At 41.4% G+C, this 15,177-nt stretch overlaps 3 protein-coding genes across 3 annotated transcripts; 1 reads left to right on the top strand and 2 right to left on the bottom strand.

Annotated features, from left to right (window-relative positions):
* Nucleotides 1-4,936: 4,936 nt before the first annotated feature.
* LOC130591981 (uncharacterized) lies at nt 4,937-6,568 on the bottom strand. Its single transcript, XM_057396007.1, has 2 exons — nt 5,347-6,568; nt 4,937-5,062 (listed from the first exon to the last, which is right to left on the bottom strand). Exons 1-2 carry the CDS (start codon nt 5,689-5,691, stop codon nt 4,997-4,999), a joined length of 411 nt encoding a protein of 136 aa, XP_057251990.1. The 5' UTR covers nt 5,692-6,568; the 3' UTR covers nt 4,937-4,996.
* Nucleotides 5,451-9,843, bottom strand: LOC125498188 (uncharacterized). Its single transcript, XM_057396006.1, has 4 exons — nt 9,765-9,843; nt 7,494-7,730; nt 6,580-7,388; nt 5,451-5,589 (listed from the first exon to the last, which is right to left on the bottom strand). The coding sequence occupies exons 1-3, from the start codon at nt 9,828-9,830 to the stop codon at nt 7,197-7,199; spliced, it is 495 nt and encodes a 164-aa protein (XP_057251989.1). The 5' UTR covers nt 9,831-9,843; the 3' UTR covers nt 5,451-5,589; nt 6,580-7,196.
* Nucleotides 9,844-10,309: 466 nt separating this feature from the next.
* On the top strand, nt 10,310-12,788 carry LOC125498867 (uncharacterized). Its single transcript, XM_048647172.1, has 2 exons — nt 10,310-11,135; nt 11,221-12,788. Exons 1-2 carry the CDS (start codon nt 10,310-10,312, stop codon nt 12,786-12,788), a joined length of 2,394 nt encoding a protein of 797 aa, XP_048503129.1.
* Nucleotides 12,789-15,177: the final 2,389 nt, after the last annotated feature.

Genomic DNA, 15,177 nt, shown 5'->3' with positions numbered 1-15,177 from the left:
ACCACATTCCCAAATATTTGCCACACCTACCACCTTAAGCCCCATTACAACCTTAATTGAGTCATATGATTTGTTTGCATGTATAACTACCTGATGTGGAGAGATGATACAAGCCTATGGACTAACTTGGTGAAGTGGAGCAATTGAGCGCCATATATCACCCTTCAAACACACGAGTAAGATAGGGACGGGTACTGGGGATGGAAAGAAGCAGTCATTTTAACTGCTTGGAGAGTGCTTTACAAATGAGTGCGAGTCCCCTTGTGAGATCCTTCTCATTGATTTGCAGCGATATTTAGTGGCCTCTCTTGATTCTTATCCCTGATTGGTATTTTTTGGTAGGCCTTTACCGATTATGATTTGTGGTGTGTTTGGATTCGATCTATTGTCATTTCAAGAATTTTATGATGGGGTGAAACCACTATTGATGCCTTGAACTCTTGATTTTCAGACAGGTTTGCTTAGAGACAAGCAAAAGTCTAGCTTGAGGGAGTTTGATGTGTCTATTTTATATAGAATTTTACCCCCGTTGCCCATGAATTATTAGTATTAATTGCGCTCTTCGGAGCCCTTTTTAGTACTAATGTGTGTCTTGTAGTTTGTTTGTGTTTTCAGATTGATTTTTGTAGGAATAACCATATTTTGGTACATTTCTTACCCTTTGGTACTACTGCAAGAAAAGGGAAGTCATGACGAGTTGAGATTCCAAAAATCTGGTAACCGCCCGACCGGGCGGGATCCGCCTGGGCGAGTTCTACTTAGTCAATTTCAGACGATTTAAAGAGCCAAGGAGATTTTACTTGCGAGCCCGATCGGGCGAAATTCGCCCGGGTTGGTCGGGCAAGGCGAACGAAGAACTGCTGAAAGGCGCCCGGTCAGGCGCGGCGAAGTTAAAAGAACACCTGACAACCGCCCGACCGGGCGAAAACCGCCCGACCGGTCGGGCGAGACGATCTTTGAGCCGTTTTAAGCGCGTGTTGCGCCACTTTTACGAGACATATAAATACTATTTTCTTAGAGTTAAAAACTACGCCTTTTTACTAGAGAATACATTTTATAACTTTTTAGAGAGCTTTTGCTAATACTCCATTGTTGAACATTGATTACTACGCTTTGATTTCTTCAAGTAAAGACTAAGTTTTCTTAATCTCTTCTTTCCCTCATTATTATTATGTCTTTTAATTTGTTCATTATTTGTTTTGTTATTTCAATTATGAGTGAGTAGTCTATTAATCTAGGGTTAAGTTAAACCCTAACAATGATTTAATACATGAATTCCTCCATTAATCCCATGTTTATGTGATCAATTGTTCTTGTTTGATTGAATTGTTCTTATATTCATTATCATACTAGGGATATATGATTTTGATTTGACTCCATATATCTTGTTTTCAATGGGAATTGAATCTAGATGGTTTTGTTGATTCAATTAATGGTGTGAATATTTCTATGGGAATAAGTAGATAGGATTGCTAGAAATTTAATTGTAATGCTATGCTTAATGTCTCTTTCTTGCATGATTCCACGGGAGTAGGTTTGATTGCTTGTTTAGAGTAGCCATTGGTACTCAGGAGAGGTCTTTGATAGTTGTTGGGTGCATTACTCCTCTTGAACCGTTGATTATGTTTATTTGGGATTGAAATTATTCATGTATTGGTCATGCTAGTGGTGATGCTTAATTCTAGATGTTTTAATTAATTGATATACCTTGTGTGTTTCTAGTAATTGTCATAGTTTAGCATTAGTCTTAGTTCAACATCCTTTTCATCATCGTTTGTCACTTGTTTAGTTAGATTGAGTCAAAATACCTAGTGTTTGATACTGTTTGTCCCTGTGGATTCGACCCTGACTTGCCCTGCTACATAGTTAGGAAGTTAGTTAGGTAATACTTTTGATAGGTGCACGACACGCCTACCAAATTTTGGCACTGTTGCCCTCCTACCCCCCTCCTACCCTATCTACCTACCCCCTCTACCCCCCTTCCTACCCCTACCCCATACCCCTTCTACCCTTCTCCCCTCCTACCCCTACCCCCTACCCCATACCCCATACCCCTCCTACCCCCTACCCTCCTCCTATCCTATCTGCCTACCCCCTCTTACCCTCTACCCCTTCTACCCTCCTACCCCCTACCCCCCGTCCTACCCTCTATTCCCCGTCCTACCCTCGTCCTACCTTACTTACCTACCCCCCTCCTACCCGCTACTCCCCGTCTACCCCTACCCCTACCCTACCCCTCCTACCTCCCACCCGACCTACCTACCCCTTCCCTACCCCCACCCCCGACTCATACCCCCCTCCTACCTACCCTCGTCCTACCCTACCCTCCTACCTCCCACCGACCTACCTACCCCTTCCCTACCCCTACCCCTACCTACCCATACTCCCCTTCTCCCCGCCTACCCTCTACCCCTCCTACCCTCTACCCCCTCCAACCCCTACCCCCGTCCTACCCCTTCTCCCCTCCTACCTCTACCCTTCTCCCCTCATACCCTCTACCCCCTCCAACCTCTTACCCCCTACCCTCCCCTCCTTACCCTACCCCCGTCTTACCCCGACCTACCCTATCTACCTACCCCCCCTTACCCTCTACCCGCCTACCCTTCTCCCTCCTACCCTTTACCCTACTTCTCCCCTCCCTTTCTCCTCTACCCTCCCCTACCCGTCCTACCCCCGTCCTACCCCTACCCCTACCCTCCTACCCTTTACCCCTACCCCTTCTCCCCTCCTACCCTTCTCCCGTCCTACCTTTACCCCTCCTACCCGTCCTACCCCCTACCCCCACCATCTCACCCTCTCCTACCCCGTCCTACCCCGACTACTCTATCTACCTACCCCCTTACCCTCTACCCCGTCCTACCCCTACCCATCTCCCTTACCCCTACCCCATACCCCTTCTACCCTTCTCCCCTCCTACCCCTTACCCCTACCCCCCTCCTACCCTCGACCCCCGACCTACCTATCTACTACCCCCTCTTACCCTCTACCCATGTCCACCCCTACCCCTACCCCACCCCTTCTCCCTCCTACCTCTACCCGTCCTACCCTACCCCTACCTCCCACCCGACTACCTACCCTTCCTACCTCCTACCCGACCTACATACCCCTTCCTACCCCTCCTACCCCCTACCCCCGTCCTACCCTACCCCGACCCATACCCCCCTCCTACGGTCCTACCTACCCTCGTCCTACCCTACCCCTCCTACTCCCACCCGAACTCCTACCCCCACCCATACCCCCCCTTCTACATACCCTTCCTACTACCCATACCCCTACCTACTCCCCTTATACCTACCCCTACCCCCTCCTACCCCCACCTACCCCCCTACGTACCCCTAACCCCCTACACCTACATACCCCCCTCATACCCTACCCCCAACCTACCCTATCTACCTACCCCGACCTACCTTATCTACCTACCCCCCTCCTTACCCTATCTACCTACCTCCTAACCCTACCACCTACATACCCCCCCTCCTACCCCTACCCCCTCCTATCCTCCCGACCTACCCCCACTTACCCCACCCCTCTACCACCTACCCTCCTACCCTACTCTCCTACCCCATCTACCCTCTATCCTACCTACCCCCCTCTACCCCCTACCTACCCTACCTCTACCCCTACCCTACCCTCCTACCCCTACCTACCCTACCTACCCCTTCTACCCCTCTACCCCACCTACCCTACCTACCCTCCTTACCTACCCCCTACCCTCCTTACCTCCCCTCTACCCTACCCCTCTACCTCCCCTCTACCCTACCTCCTACCCTACCCTCCTTACCTCCCCTCTACCCTCCTACCCTACCCTCCTTACCTCCCCTCTACCCTCCCCCTACCCTCTACCCCCTACCCTACCCTCCTACCCTTCTACCCTCCCTACCCCCTCTACCCTACCCCATACCCTCTACCCCCCTCTACCCCCTACACTACCCTCCTACCCCTACCCCCTCCTCCTACTCCTACCCCTACCCCCTAACCCTCCCTACCCTACCCTACCCTACCCCTAACCCTCCTACACCCCGCCCCTACTCATACCTCCTCCTACCCCCTACCTCCTCCTACCCCTACTCTTCTGCCTCCTACCCCTTACCCTCCTACCCCCACCCCCTACACTACCAACCACCCTCCTTCTACCCCTACCTACCCCTTCCTCCTACCCCTAACACCTACTCCCTACCCCTACCTACTTCTACCCTCTACTTGGTACCCCCTACCATCTATCCCTTACCCTCCTACCCCCTCTACTACCCTCCTACCCCTAACACCTACCCACTCCTACCTCCTTACCCCCTCTACCCTTACCTCCTACCCCCTTACCCCTCTACCCTCTACCCTTTACTAAGTGCAAACTATTAATTGCTAAGTGCAAATTACCCAATAAATTTGCAAGTTGAAAACCCAAAACTTCCAATTGACCCAAAAAAGAAAGAACATATAAAGCAAGTAGAAGAATCATGATGTCACTGTGAGGCTTTCTTTTCCTATATGTTTATGTGAACCATCTAAGTTCAAGCCTCAATGTTTTTATCTTAGATAATATTGACCAATAATCCATTCCAAAAACCTTGATGGTGTATTGACACTCATTATTATTTTCTTTATGATTTTGATGTTACTTTTTAGAGCCTAAACTTGCCAAGAATTGATGTTTACTTAAATAGATCATTTTATCCTTTCACTTACTTTGACCAATTACATTTTCCTGCTGTTGATAAACGTATAAATAAGGTACTAATGGAAAATAAGAGTTACCCCCCAAATAAGTAGACTCCTTAACATATTATTGACTAAAAGACATGAACATGGAGGCCAATACATAACCAACTCCTCCTAATAAACCCAAGAAAATGTTACCATAGGCACATAGCACTCTCACCCACATCGAAAGTATTCCTCTTTTTGCATGGCTATATAATGGGTTCTTTGAAAAGGCTAAGTGCAAATATTGTGAATTACATCTAACAAACAGTTGTTGCTTGTCCGTAAATAAATCAACTTAAATATTTGCCTTTGAGTTGGACTTTGGTCCTGTTACTGTGACCATGGTCAGTTGTTCACTTGACTGCAAATACAGAGATTATGGCCATAAGTACAAGGTTATTCAAACAATAGTCCCATGCCTGAAATGCAGTTTCAAAGTATAGAAATCGAAAAGGCCAAAGAGATAATTTGACTTTTCTTGTATTTGTGGATAGATTTCCTCTTGGTATTCAACAGCATGTGATTTTGTCCTTTACCCTCCTTGGTGTCTTTCTATATGCCTCTTTATTACTTTTGAAGACAAAAAAAAAAGGGGGCTAAGAAGAGGTAGCAAAGTCAAAAAGTACAAAGTACATAGGGGAATACCTTCCAGGTCATTGATGCCGCCCTCCTTGTCCGTGCTAATTGCTGGACAGCAAGGAAACCATTTATATGATTGAGAAATCTTATAGTCATGGAATCAAGAAAAGGCCTATTTGTCGCCACTGGATCTGACGAATTACTCATGTCTTGAATGCAATTGACAGCTGAAGAAGAAATCATGGGGACAGAAGCTTTAAGAGCAAAACTCAGAGCTTCATAAGCAGCCAGATAAATCTCCGCACTAGTCTGATTGAAGACATCAAAGGTAGTGAGTGGAATAAAAAAACAGAAGGCATATATGATAGAGTGCATGGTAAGACTTAGAACTTTCGTTAAAGAATTATTCATCAGACGATCAGTTATATACCTGATCACAAGGATCTAGCCTGATGCTTCTATAATATTGCACTCAATTTCAAGTAATGTTTTCTACTTGAATAAATAGGAAAACTTTATGTTAGTAAACGAACCATCTTTGAAGAAATCAACAAAGATTTATCACTAAAAGCTAAAACATTTAATTTGAGAATTGTAACAATAAGTGTAATACTGCTTTGGCACTGGTTTTCAAAGAATAAGAGATCCTTTGGCAGTACTATCCAACGTTTTAATTCTTCTCTTTTTCCTTGTCCACCTTTCCCAACAGCCCAGCTAGTGAAAACCTTTTGATGCTATCCAGTGATAACTCAAATACAGACTCTTCAGTTATTTAAGATTATTTTCCTCTCTCCTCATTCGATCTCACTCACTATAATGGACATAGTTTTCAGCTCTAAAAACTAAAATTCACCTATTATCCATAAAGGTTCACTATTTTTTTAGGGTTTTTCATAAGATTGCAACGGCTTTGTGCCACCATGGACAGTGACGGTACTACTTTGCTGGTTGATAATGGTGGTTTTATGGTAAGACTATGGAAAAGGAATATATTTTGGGACGGTTGCAGCGATGAAGTTCAAAGATTGTTGTGTACCTCACAAAGAAGGTGAGAGGAGAGAGGAGAGAAACAAAATCACCATCCTATTTACAACCAACTATGCCACATTGCCAGGTGCCAACCATCCCTCAACTAAAGAACAGGAGAGGATCCAATTCCCTTTAGAAATATGGTTAATGGTTATATAGCACCTCCTAGAATTTATAGAAATCTTGGAGTTCGAGTTAAGGTCAACACTCCAACTATTAAACTTAAGAAAAACACATCTTGTGAAAACTATTTTGGAAATTTTACCATACCTCAGAGTCACTGATGGCTGAGGAAACAACCTTGTCAAAGAATTTCCAGAAGAAACTGCAAGCAATATTGAGTCTAGCACTGTCTTTGAGATGTTTGCACCATGATGAGACAGTTGCAACAGTTTTCACAGACACAATTTGTCAACACATCGAGAAAAGGAATTAGATGCTGAACCTTCACAAGACTATGAACCTTATGATGAGTTAAGCAATAGCAATGAAACCTTAAGCTGCACAAGCACATAATCACCACACACTTTGACCAGATAATAGACAAACATGAGCTGCGGTATCCACAACCCAAATTACCAACAGAATTTGCATATAAATCTCTTACTCTGATGTGGATAGAACTATCAGTTGCATTTGGTAGACTTTGACATTGCACAACAAGCACATGTCCTTTTAATCTCTTTTCTCATGTAGTCAAAGTCTCAAAGATACTTGCCAGATAAGGGTTTAATTGCCGAGATCCATGCAATAAAAGGTTGACAACTAGCTTACTAAACAAACTTTCCAGGGTAGATAAAACACGCACCCTACGGGGAGACAGCATGGGAGGGTGCAAATGCAAAAGCATAGAAAATATGCACCATAGAGTATAAAAAGCAAAATTATCAACAAATAAAGAGAGTACAAAAGCAAAGAGAGAATACAGCTTGCAAGACAAGAGCTGTCACAGGAGAAGATAGTCTCCGTCGACTAGGGCCCCCTAACTTTCCAGTTACAGAACCAGGTAGTCTAGTGTCCACTGCAGCATGAGACCAGAATATTGAACAAGACGATTCAGAATAAGAGATCAACTTATCCTGCACTTAAGACAGAGATATCCAATATTAGGTATGACTTGTAGAATTGTAGTGCTCAAACACAAACAGTACATATAGTCCATAAAATAATATGGAATCTATTACCAATATGATTAGTAAAACGTTAGCAAATTTTTCAGCAACATGACAGATCGTATGTACTAAGGCATTCAACTCGGCTTTTGAACCAGCTTTAAGTTCTGCTTTAAAGTAATTATCAGTGCTTAGCTGCACAATTTCAAGCTCATGAACCAAGCTCAAGAGCAACACGAGAAACTTCACGGGTATCCACTCCCCCAAGCTGCTTTGCTGGCAGATGGTGACACCCTTTTCTTCAATAAACTGCGATGATAATTTCACAAACAGATTAATCCATCAGAAGATTTGTAGGAGAAACAAGTCACATCCAAAAGAGCAGTATCATCATCAATCCATCATCAACGTGCTTAAGCTAAAATCTATTTTCAACTTGATTTGATAATTAAGCAGCTATAGAAAACATGGTATTACAGAAGAAAGAAGCTCAAGGAAAGCAATCCAACTATTTCCATGGCATCAGGTAGCTTTCGATACTTCTTTTCATCTTCTAGGTGCTCTACAAAGGTACAAGTGCACAGCTTATCTCTACGAGAAAGATATGAACAATAACAAGCCACTGAGTTACCCTTTATATTATAGACAAACAAATAAAATTTCCATCAGGATATGTCCACAACTTATAACCCCCCTTGAAACAAGGTTGTACAAGCAGAAAAACAGATGGAACAACAAAAGAGCCTTCACGTTTAAGAGATAGTACAGACACTCAATATTATTTTCTTTATGATTTTGATGTTACTTTTTAGAGCCTAAACTTGCCAAGAATTGATGTTTACCTAAATAGATCATTTTATCCTTTCACTTACTTTGACCAATTACATTTTCCTGCGGTTGATAAACGTATGAATAAGGTACTAATGGAAAATAGGAGTTACCCCCCAAACAAACGTAGACTCCTTAACATATTATTGACTAAAAGACGTGAACATGGAGGCCAATACATAACCAACTCCTCCTAATAAACCCAAGAAAATGTTGCCATAGGCACATAGCACTCTCAAATCCTGGCATCCTACATATACACCCACATCGAAAGTATTCCTCTCTTAGCATGGCTATATAATGGGTTCTCTAAAAAGGATAAATTTAGAATTTATCAAAATCAACCTTCTTTATGACCAAATTTGTCATGATTCAAGATTTTGACACCACTAAAGAATTATGCAGTTAAATCAAGCTTCAGGATTTACTGGAACTTACACCCCCACACCAAGCATAGCAATCACATAAATTATCCATAATCCAAATTTGCATATTATTCTTCACGGCACATGCCCTTAATATTAGATTAAGGACAAGATTCTCCAAGAGTCTAAGATATTGAAAATAGGTCAGTAGACCTTTGTATCCAATACGCCAAAGAGCACAACCTAGATCCCATAAAATGCGGTCGGTTGCATGAGCCAAAGTGGATTATATAGCTTAACTTAAAACAATTAACTTAATTGTTAAGCGTCAACTAATGAATGATAACTATCTGATTTACTAGAATGATCTGCAGGCCACAATATAGTTACTTTATACATTATCATCCCCGACCTTCATAAGCAATGATGAGAAAGTCATCAAAAGCAATAATACTTAGCATAACAACACAAGAAAAACAGAGAAAAACACAATAATTTGAGTTCAGCATCATTTCTTTTTGCTTGTAAGTCACCAGCACAGGTGGTTTAGGGTGATCACAGCACTTACCCAATAATTTGAGCATGAAAATTGACTTAAACCCACATCACATTTCATCCTAACTACTCAATAAACTCGTCAACTTTGTTTTGTGGCAAACAACTCATGCAAAATTCTTCGACTTCCTAATTTGAACCTGAAATTGACTTATACGGTTAAACCCACATGAGATTCCATCCTAACTATTCAAAAAATTCATTAAATTTGCCTTGTGGCGAACATCTCAGGCTAAATTCTTCCACATCCAGTTCCACGTAACCATCAATAATATGTACCATTAAAATGTGAATTTCCTGATACAAAATTTCAATGAATTAACCACCCTACACTGCCATAACCCCCACCACTATCTAAACTCCCAATCCACAATTCCACACAACAGCACAAATATAAGTAACATATACAACTAGACAACTCTAGGATAGATTATCACCTCTTACTGTACACACATCTTAACTAAGAACTACCATAAATGATTTAATATTCATCAACCCATATTCCAGTCACCCATTTAGTAATAATACTTAGCCTAACAACACAAGAAAAACAGAGAAAAACACACAATAACAGTATCAAGATGCAAATACTAACCGTCAACTGAATAGGAGGTGGATCAAGATCAATAGACCGAATCGACATGCATCTTAGCAATCCCATTAATAGCAGCCTCACGAACCCCAGAAACCTTGGCAATTTCATCCGGTGAATATTATGATATAGTGTGAAATATAAAGAGATTGTTGTAAACCCATTTTTAGGCGGGAAAGTTAGTTACAGCATAATGTTGTTTGGAGTTTGTTAAAGTTGTTAGAAGTTGTTATAGTTGTTATCTGCTATTGTATATAAATAGCTGTAAACATCCAATTACAAGGATCATTCTGGAATTAATAACAACTCAAACACAATCATCTCCTATTATCTCTCTCTGTCTCTATCTCTCTTATCTTTCTATATCTCCCATGGTTGAATGTTGAACCCTCGAGGCTACTTTCTATTCTTCACCTAGTTAGCTCCCTGAGTTCTACATCATTGGTATCAGAGCTGTACGCTCCTAACCTCAACCATTTTCTACCATTCTATCTCAATTCTGAGATAATCTGGCGCCTCGCAAAGTTACAGTACCTCAATTACAAATTATGGAGACTCGCCTTCTTGAATTGGAGCAAAGAATGGCCACTCAATCTTCACAAATGGAAGAAATGTTGAAATTGTTGCAAGAACGTGACAAGGAGAAGGAAGATTCGACAGAATCAAATGTTTCTAATGGAGGTAAATCATTGGGTTTTGTTCCTAAAATTGAGTTTCCAGTTTTTGGAGGTGCAAATCCTCGTATTTGGATCAAGAAATGCATGAAATATTTTTCACTATGCAAAATTTTAGATAACCAGAAAGTTGATCTAGCTAGTTTGTATTTGGTGGGTAAAGCTGAATCATGGTTTAACAGTTATATTGCTGTTAGAAGAAGTGTAGAATGGGAGGATTTGGTGGTGGATTTATGTGCTAGGTTTAAGGAGGAAATTGGTGGTAATGTAGTTGAGGAATTTAACAAATTGAATCAGACTGGCACTATTGATGATTACTTAGATGCTTTTGAGAATTTGAAAGGGTTGATGCTGCAAAGGAACCCTCTATTGCCTGAACAGTATTTTCTTGATAGTTTTATTGGAGGATTAAAGCCTAATCTGAAACCTTTTGTCAAAGCTTTTAAACCTACTAGCTTGAATGCTGCTGTTGAGTATGCCAGGTTACAACATGAAAGCATTCAGACCACAAGATTTCAGCCCAAATCCAATTTCCAACCACAAAAACCTTTAAATTTGCCTAATCCTACCTACAACAAATCAGCCTTGCTTCCTACCCCTTCTGTCCCTAACCCCCACAATCATTCTTCCACAAGAAATTACAGACCTACTAGATATCTTACACCTGCAGAGAGAGCTGAAAAACAAGCCAAAGGCCTATGTTACTTCTGTGATGCTCAATCCTTATGAGATGGGTCATAAATGCCAGCTGAAGCAAACTTAATTGTTTGCTATTGAGATTCTAGGTGAAGAAGAAGAAGAGGAACTTATGGATTTATCTAATACAGTAGAAGATGAATTAGAGATGTTTCAAAAAGATCCAAACATCTCTGTGAGTGCTTTGTTTGGAAATACAGCTTATAATACAATGAGGGTCACTGGTTACATTGGGAAAAAACCACTTCATATACTCATTGATTCAGGCAGTACACATAATTTCTTAGATGTATCCTTGGCTATGAAGTTAGGGTGTAAAATTGATTCCATGCCCAGTCAGTCAGTTTCTGTGGCAGATGGTAACACTCTCTCTTGCAAATCCATGTGCAAAGGATTTCAGTGGAGGTTGCAGAACACCACTTTTCAAACTGATGCTTTGTTAATTCCCTTGGGAGGGTGTGATATGGTTTTGGGTGTGCAGTGGTTACAGTCTTTAGGAACTGTTAAGTGGAATTTCCAGCAATTAAGGATGGAATTTACTTATAATGGGGCACTTCATGTGTTGAGGGGAATCCATCCTAAAGCACCTGCCACAGTTTCAGGAGCTTCAATGACAAAACTCATGCAAACAGGTGTAAGTTCCATTCATCTTTGTTTTTTGAAGTTGGGTAATAATGATGATACTTCTTTAATATCTTGTTTAGCTCATGAGGTGGAAGTTAAACCCCCGGAGTTAGAGCTCCTCTTAACCAAATACCAGCCTCTTTTTGATGAACCAAAAGCACTTCCTCCTAGCAGACCTCTTTTTGATCACAAAATTCCTTTGATGCCTAATGTGCAACCTGTCAATATTAGGCCCTATAGATATCCAATTAAACAAAAAGATATCATTGAAAACACTATCCAGGAAATGTTAGACAATGGCATTATCCAAGACAGTTCAAGCCCTTTTGCAAGCCCTGTGATCCTAGTGGGGAAGAAAGATGGTACATGGAGACTTTGTGTTGATTATAGGGAACTTAACAACAAAACAGTGAGAGATAAGTTCCCTATACCTGTAGTGGAGGAGTTAATTGATGAACTAGCAGGTGCAGTAGTGTTTACTAAGTTGGATTTAAGATCTGGTTATCACCAACTTAGGATGCATGCTGATGATGTACATAAAACAGCCTTTAAGACACATTCAGGCCATTTTGAATTCCTTGTTATGCCCTTTGGGCTAACAAATGCTCCTGCTTCATTTCAGTCTTGGATGAATCATGTTTTTAAACCACTCTTGAGAAAGTGTGTTCTAGTCTTCTTTGATGATATACTAGTGTACAGTTCTAGTATGGATCTGCATTGGAAACATTTGGAGGCTGTGTTTCAGTTGATGACTCATCACCATTTGTTTGCTAAGCCAAGCAAGTGTGCATTTGCAGTGCCTAAGGTAGAATATCTTGGCCATTTTATTTCTGCTGCAGGTGTGTCTACTGATCCCTCTAAGATTGATGCAATTCAGAAATGGCCTACTCCTACAACTGTGAAAGAACTGAGGAGTTTCTTAGGCTTATCTGGATATTACAGAAAGTTTGTAAGAAACTATGCTGTCATTAGCAAGCCTCTCACTCAGTTGCTTAAAAAGGGGAGTTTTTATGGACAAAAGATGCTCAGCTAGCCTTTGAAGCCTTGAAAAGAGCTATGGTGTCAGCACCAGTTCTAGGAGTCCCAGATTTTTCTAAAACTTTTGTTTTAGAAACTGATGCTTCCAATCTGGGAATTGGAGCAGTTCTTATGCAAGAGCAACACTCCTTAGCTTTTATTAGTAGGGCTTTGGGACCTAAATGGCAGAAACTCTCTGTTTATGAGAAGGAGCTTCTTGCTATTGTTTTTGCTGTACAGAAGTGGGAACAGTACCTCACTGGCCATAAATTCTTTATCCACACTGATCAAAAGAGTTTAAAGTGGTTACTACAGCAAAAGATTAGCACCCTTTTCAGCAATTTTGGCTGTCCAAGCTTATGGGATTTGATTATGAGATACACTATAAGGCTGGCAAAGACAATCTTGTGGCTGATGCTTTATCAAGGGTGGCTGGGAGTGAAATAATGTGTATGGCTTTGTCAACTAATTGAATCTGAACTACCTGTTTTAATACAACAAAGCTACTTGTTGGATCCTACACTCACTACAATGCTGCAGGCTTTGCATAATCAACAAGCAGTACCTGCTAAGTATTCCTTGCATCAGGGATTACTTAAGAAACATGGTAAAATCATGATTGGTCCTGATAGTCAGCTTAAACAAACCTTGCTCTCTTGGATGCATAGCTCAGCAGAAGGAGGACATTCTGGGAGAGATGCTACTATTAAGAGACTTAAATCTTTCTTTACTTGGAAAGGTCTTCACAAGGATGTGAGTTCCTTTGTGAGAAATTGCATCACCTGCCAAGCTAGCAAATATGATCCTTCAGCTTATCCTGGCCTTCTGCAACCCCTTCCTATCCCTCATGAGGTGTGGGCTGACATTTCCATGGATTTCATTACAGGCCTTCCTAAATCTCAAGGCAAGGAAGTCATTTTTGTTGTTGTTGATAGGCTAAGCAAGTATGCCCACTTCTTTGCTCTTGGTCATCCTTTCACTGCTATGGAGGTTGCTCAGGTTTACCTAGATGGGGTGTTTCGACTCCATGGTTGGCCAAAGAGTATTGTGAGTGATAGAGATGTGATCTTCATCAGTCAATTCTGGCAAGCCCTTTTCACTTTACAAGGCACTCAACTCTTACTCTCTTCAGCCTACCATCCCAAACTGATGGTCAAACTGAAGTCTTAAATAGGTGCTTGGAAGCTTATCTACGTTGTATGTGTGGAGCTAATCCTAAAGAGTGGTCTATTTGGTTGCCATTAGCAGAATGGTGGTATAATACTACCTACCACACAGCCACTCAAATGACTCCTTATGAGGTGGTCTATAATCAACCTGCACCTATATATCTCCCTTACTTACCTGGGGAATCAACCAATGAAGTGGTAGATAGAACTATGCAAAGAAGAAATGCTATGATGTCCAGTTTGAAACAACACTTGGCTCAAGCTCAAAATAGAATGAAGGTGCTAGCTGATAAAGGTAGATCTGAAAGAAGTTTTGCTGTGGGTGATTGGGTTTGGCTGAAGTTACAGCCCTATAGGCAGACTTCAGTTCATCATAGAGCTAATCAGAAGTTAGCTCACAAGTATTATGGGCCATTTCAAGTGGAAGATACAGTTGGGGCAGTTGCTTACAAGTTGAACTTCCCTACTTCAGTCAAAATCCACAATGTGTTTCATGTTTCCCAGCTCAAAGCCTTTAAGGGGCTTCTTCCTACTTCAGCTCATATTCCTACATGGTTACAAGGTACAGCAGCTGACCAGACCCTTCTTCCTTTGGCCATTCTGGATAGAAGAGTTGTAAAGAGGCAGAATGTTGCAGAAGTTCAATACTTAGTCCAGTGGGAAGGACAACCCATCAGTGATGCTAGTTGGGTTTTTGCTACAATATTTGAAGCTCAATTTCCAGATTTTCCTGTACAGCCTTGAGGACAAGTCTGTTTTAAGGGAGGAGATATGATATAGTGTGAAATATAAAGAGATTGTTGTAAACCCATTTTTAGGCGGGAAAGTTAGTTACAGCATAATGTTGTTTGGAGTTTGTTAAAGTTGTTAGAAGTTGTTATAGTTGTTATCTGCTATTGTCTATAAATAGCTGTAAACATCCAATTACAAGGATCATTCTGGAATTAATAACAACTCAAACACAATCATCTCCTATTATCTCTCTCTGTCTCTATCTCTCTTATCTTTCTATATCTCCCATGGTTGAATGTTGAACCCTCGAGGCTACTTTCTATTCTTCACCTAGTTAGCTCCCTGAGTTCTACATCATATTAATGTAAACATCCCACATATACTTCACCACTTTTTCTCTCTCCTCCATCTCCTACAATAATCAAAACCCACTAAAATTAACACCAACCCAGATTCAGAAATCGAGGAGAGAGAAAAGGGTGTTCTATAACATCGAGATCGTCC

The sequence above is a fragment of the Beta vulgaris genome, chromosome 6, assembly GCF_026745355.1.
Source record: "Beta vulgaris subsp. vulgaris cultivar EL10 chromosome 6, EL10.2, whole genome shotgun sequence".
Classification (NCBI taxonomy): Eukaryota; Viridiplantae; Streptophyta; class Magnoliopsida; order Caryophyllales; family Amaranthaceae; genus Beta; species Beta vulgaris.
This window is presented reverse-complemented; position numbering and strand designations above follow the sequence as displayed.

Excerpts from the sequence above, each read along its gene's own strand:
- LOC130591981 (XM_057396007.1), bottom strand. The coding sequence starts at position 5,691 with ATGAATAATTCTTTAACGAAAGTTCTAAGTCTTACCATGCACTCTATC. Across the intron at positions 5,063-5,346 it reads CGGCATCAATGACCTGGAAG|TCAAGTGAACAACTGACCAT; the intron begins GTATTCCCCTAT and ends CTGTATTTGCAG.
- LOC125498188 (XM_057396006.1), bottom strand. The coding sequence starts at position 9,830 with ATGGGATTGCTAAGATGCATGTCGATTCGGTCTATTGATCTTGATCCA. Across the intron at positions 7,731-9,764 it reads CACCTCCTATTCAGTTGACG|TTTATTGAAGAAAAGGGTGT; the intron begins GTTAGTATTTGC and ends TTATCATCGCAG. Across the intron at positions 7,389-7,493 it reads ACGTTTTACTAATCATATTG|GATAAGTTGATCTCTTATTC; the intron begins GTAATAGATTCC and ends TCTTAAGTGCAG.
- LOC125498867 (XM_048647172.1), top strand. The coding sequence starts at position 10,310 with ATGGAGACTCGCCTTCTTGAATTGGAGCAAAGAATGGCCACTCAATCT. Across the intron at positions 11,136-11,220 it reads AAAACAAGCCAAAGGCCTAT|GTGAAGAAGAAGAAGAGGAA; the intron begins GTTACTTCTGTG and ends TTGAGATTCTAG.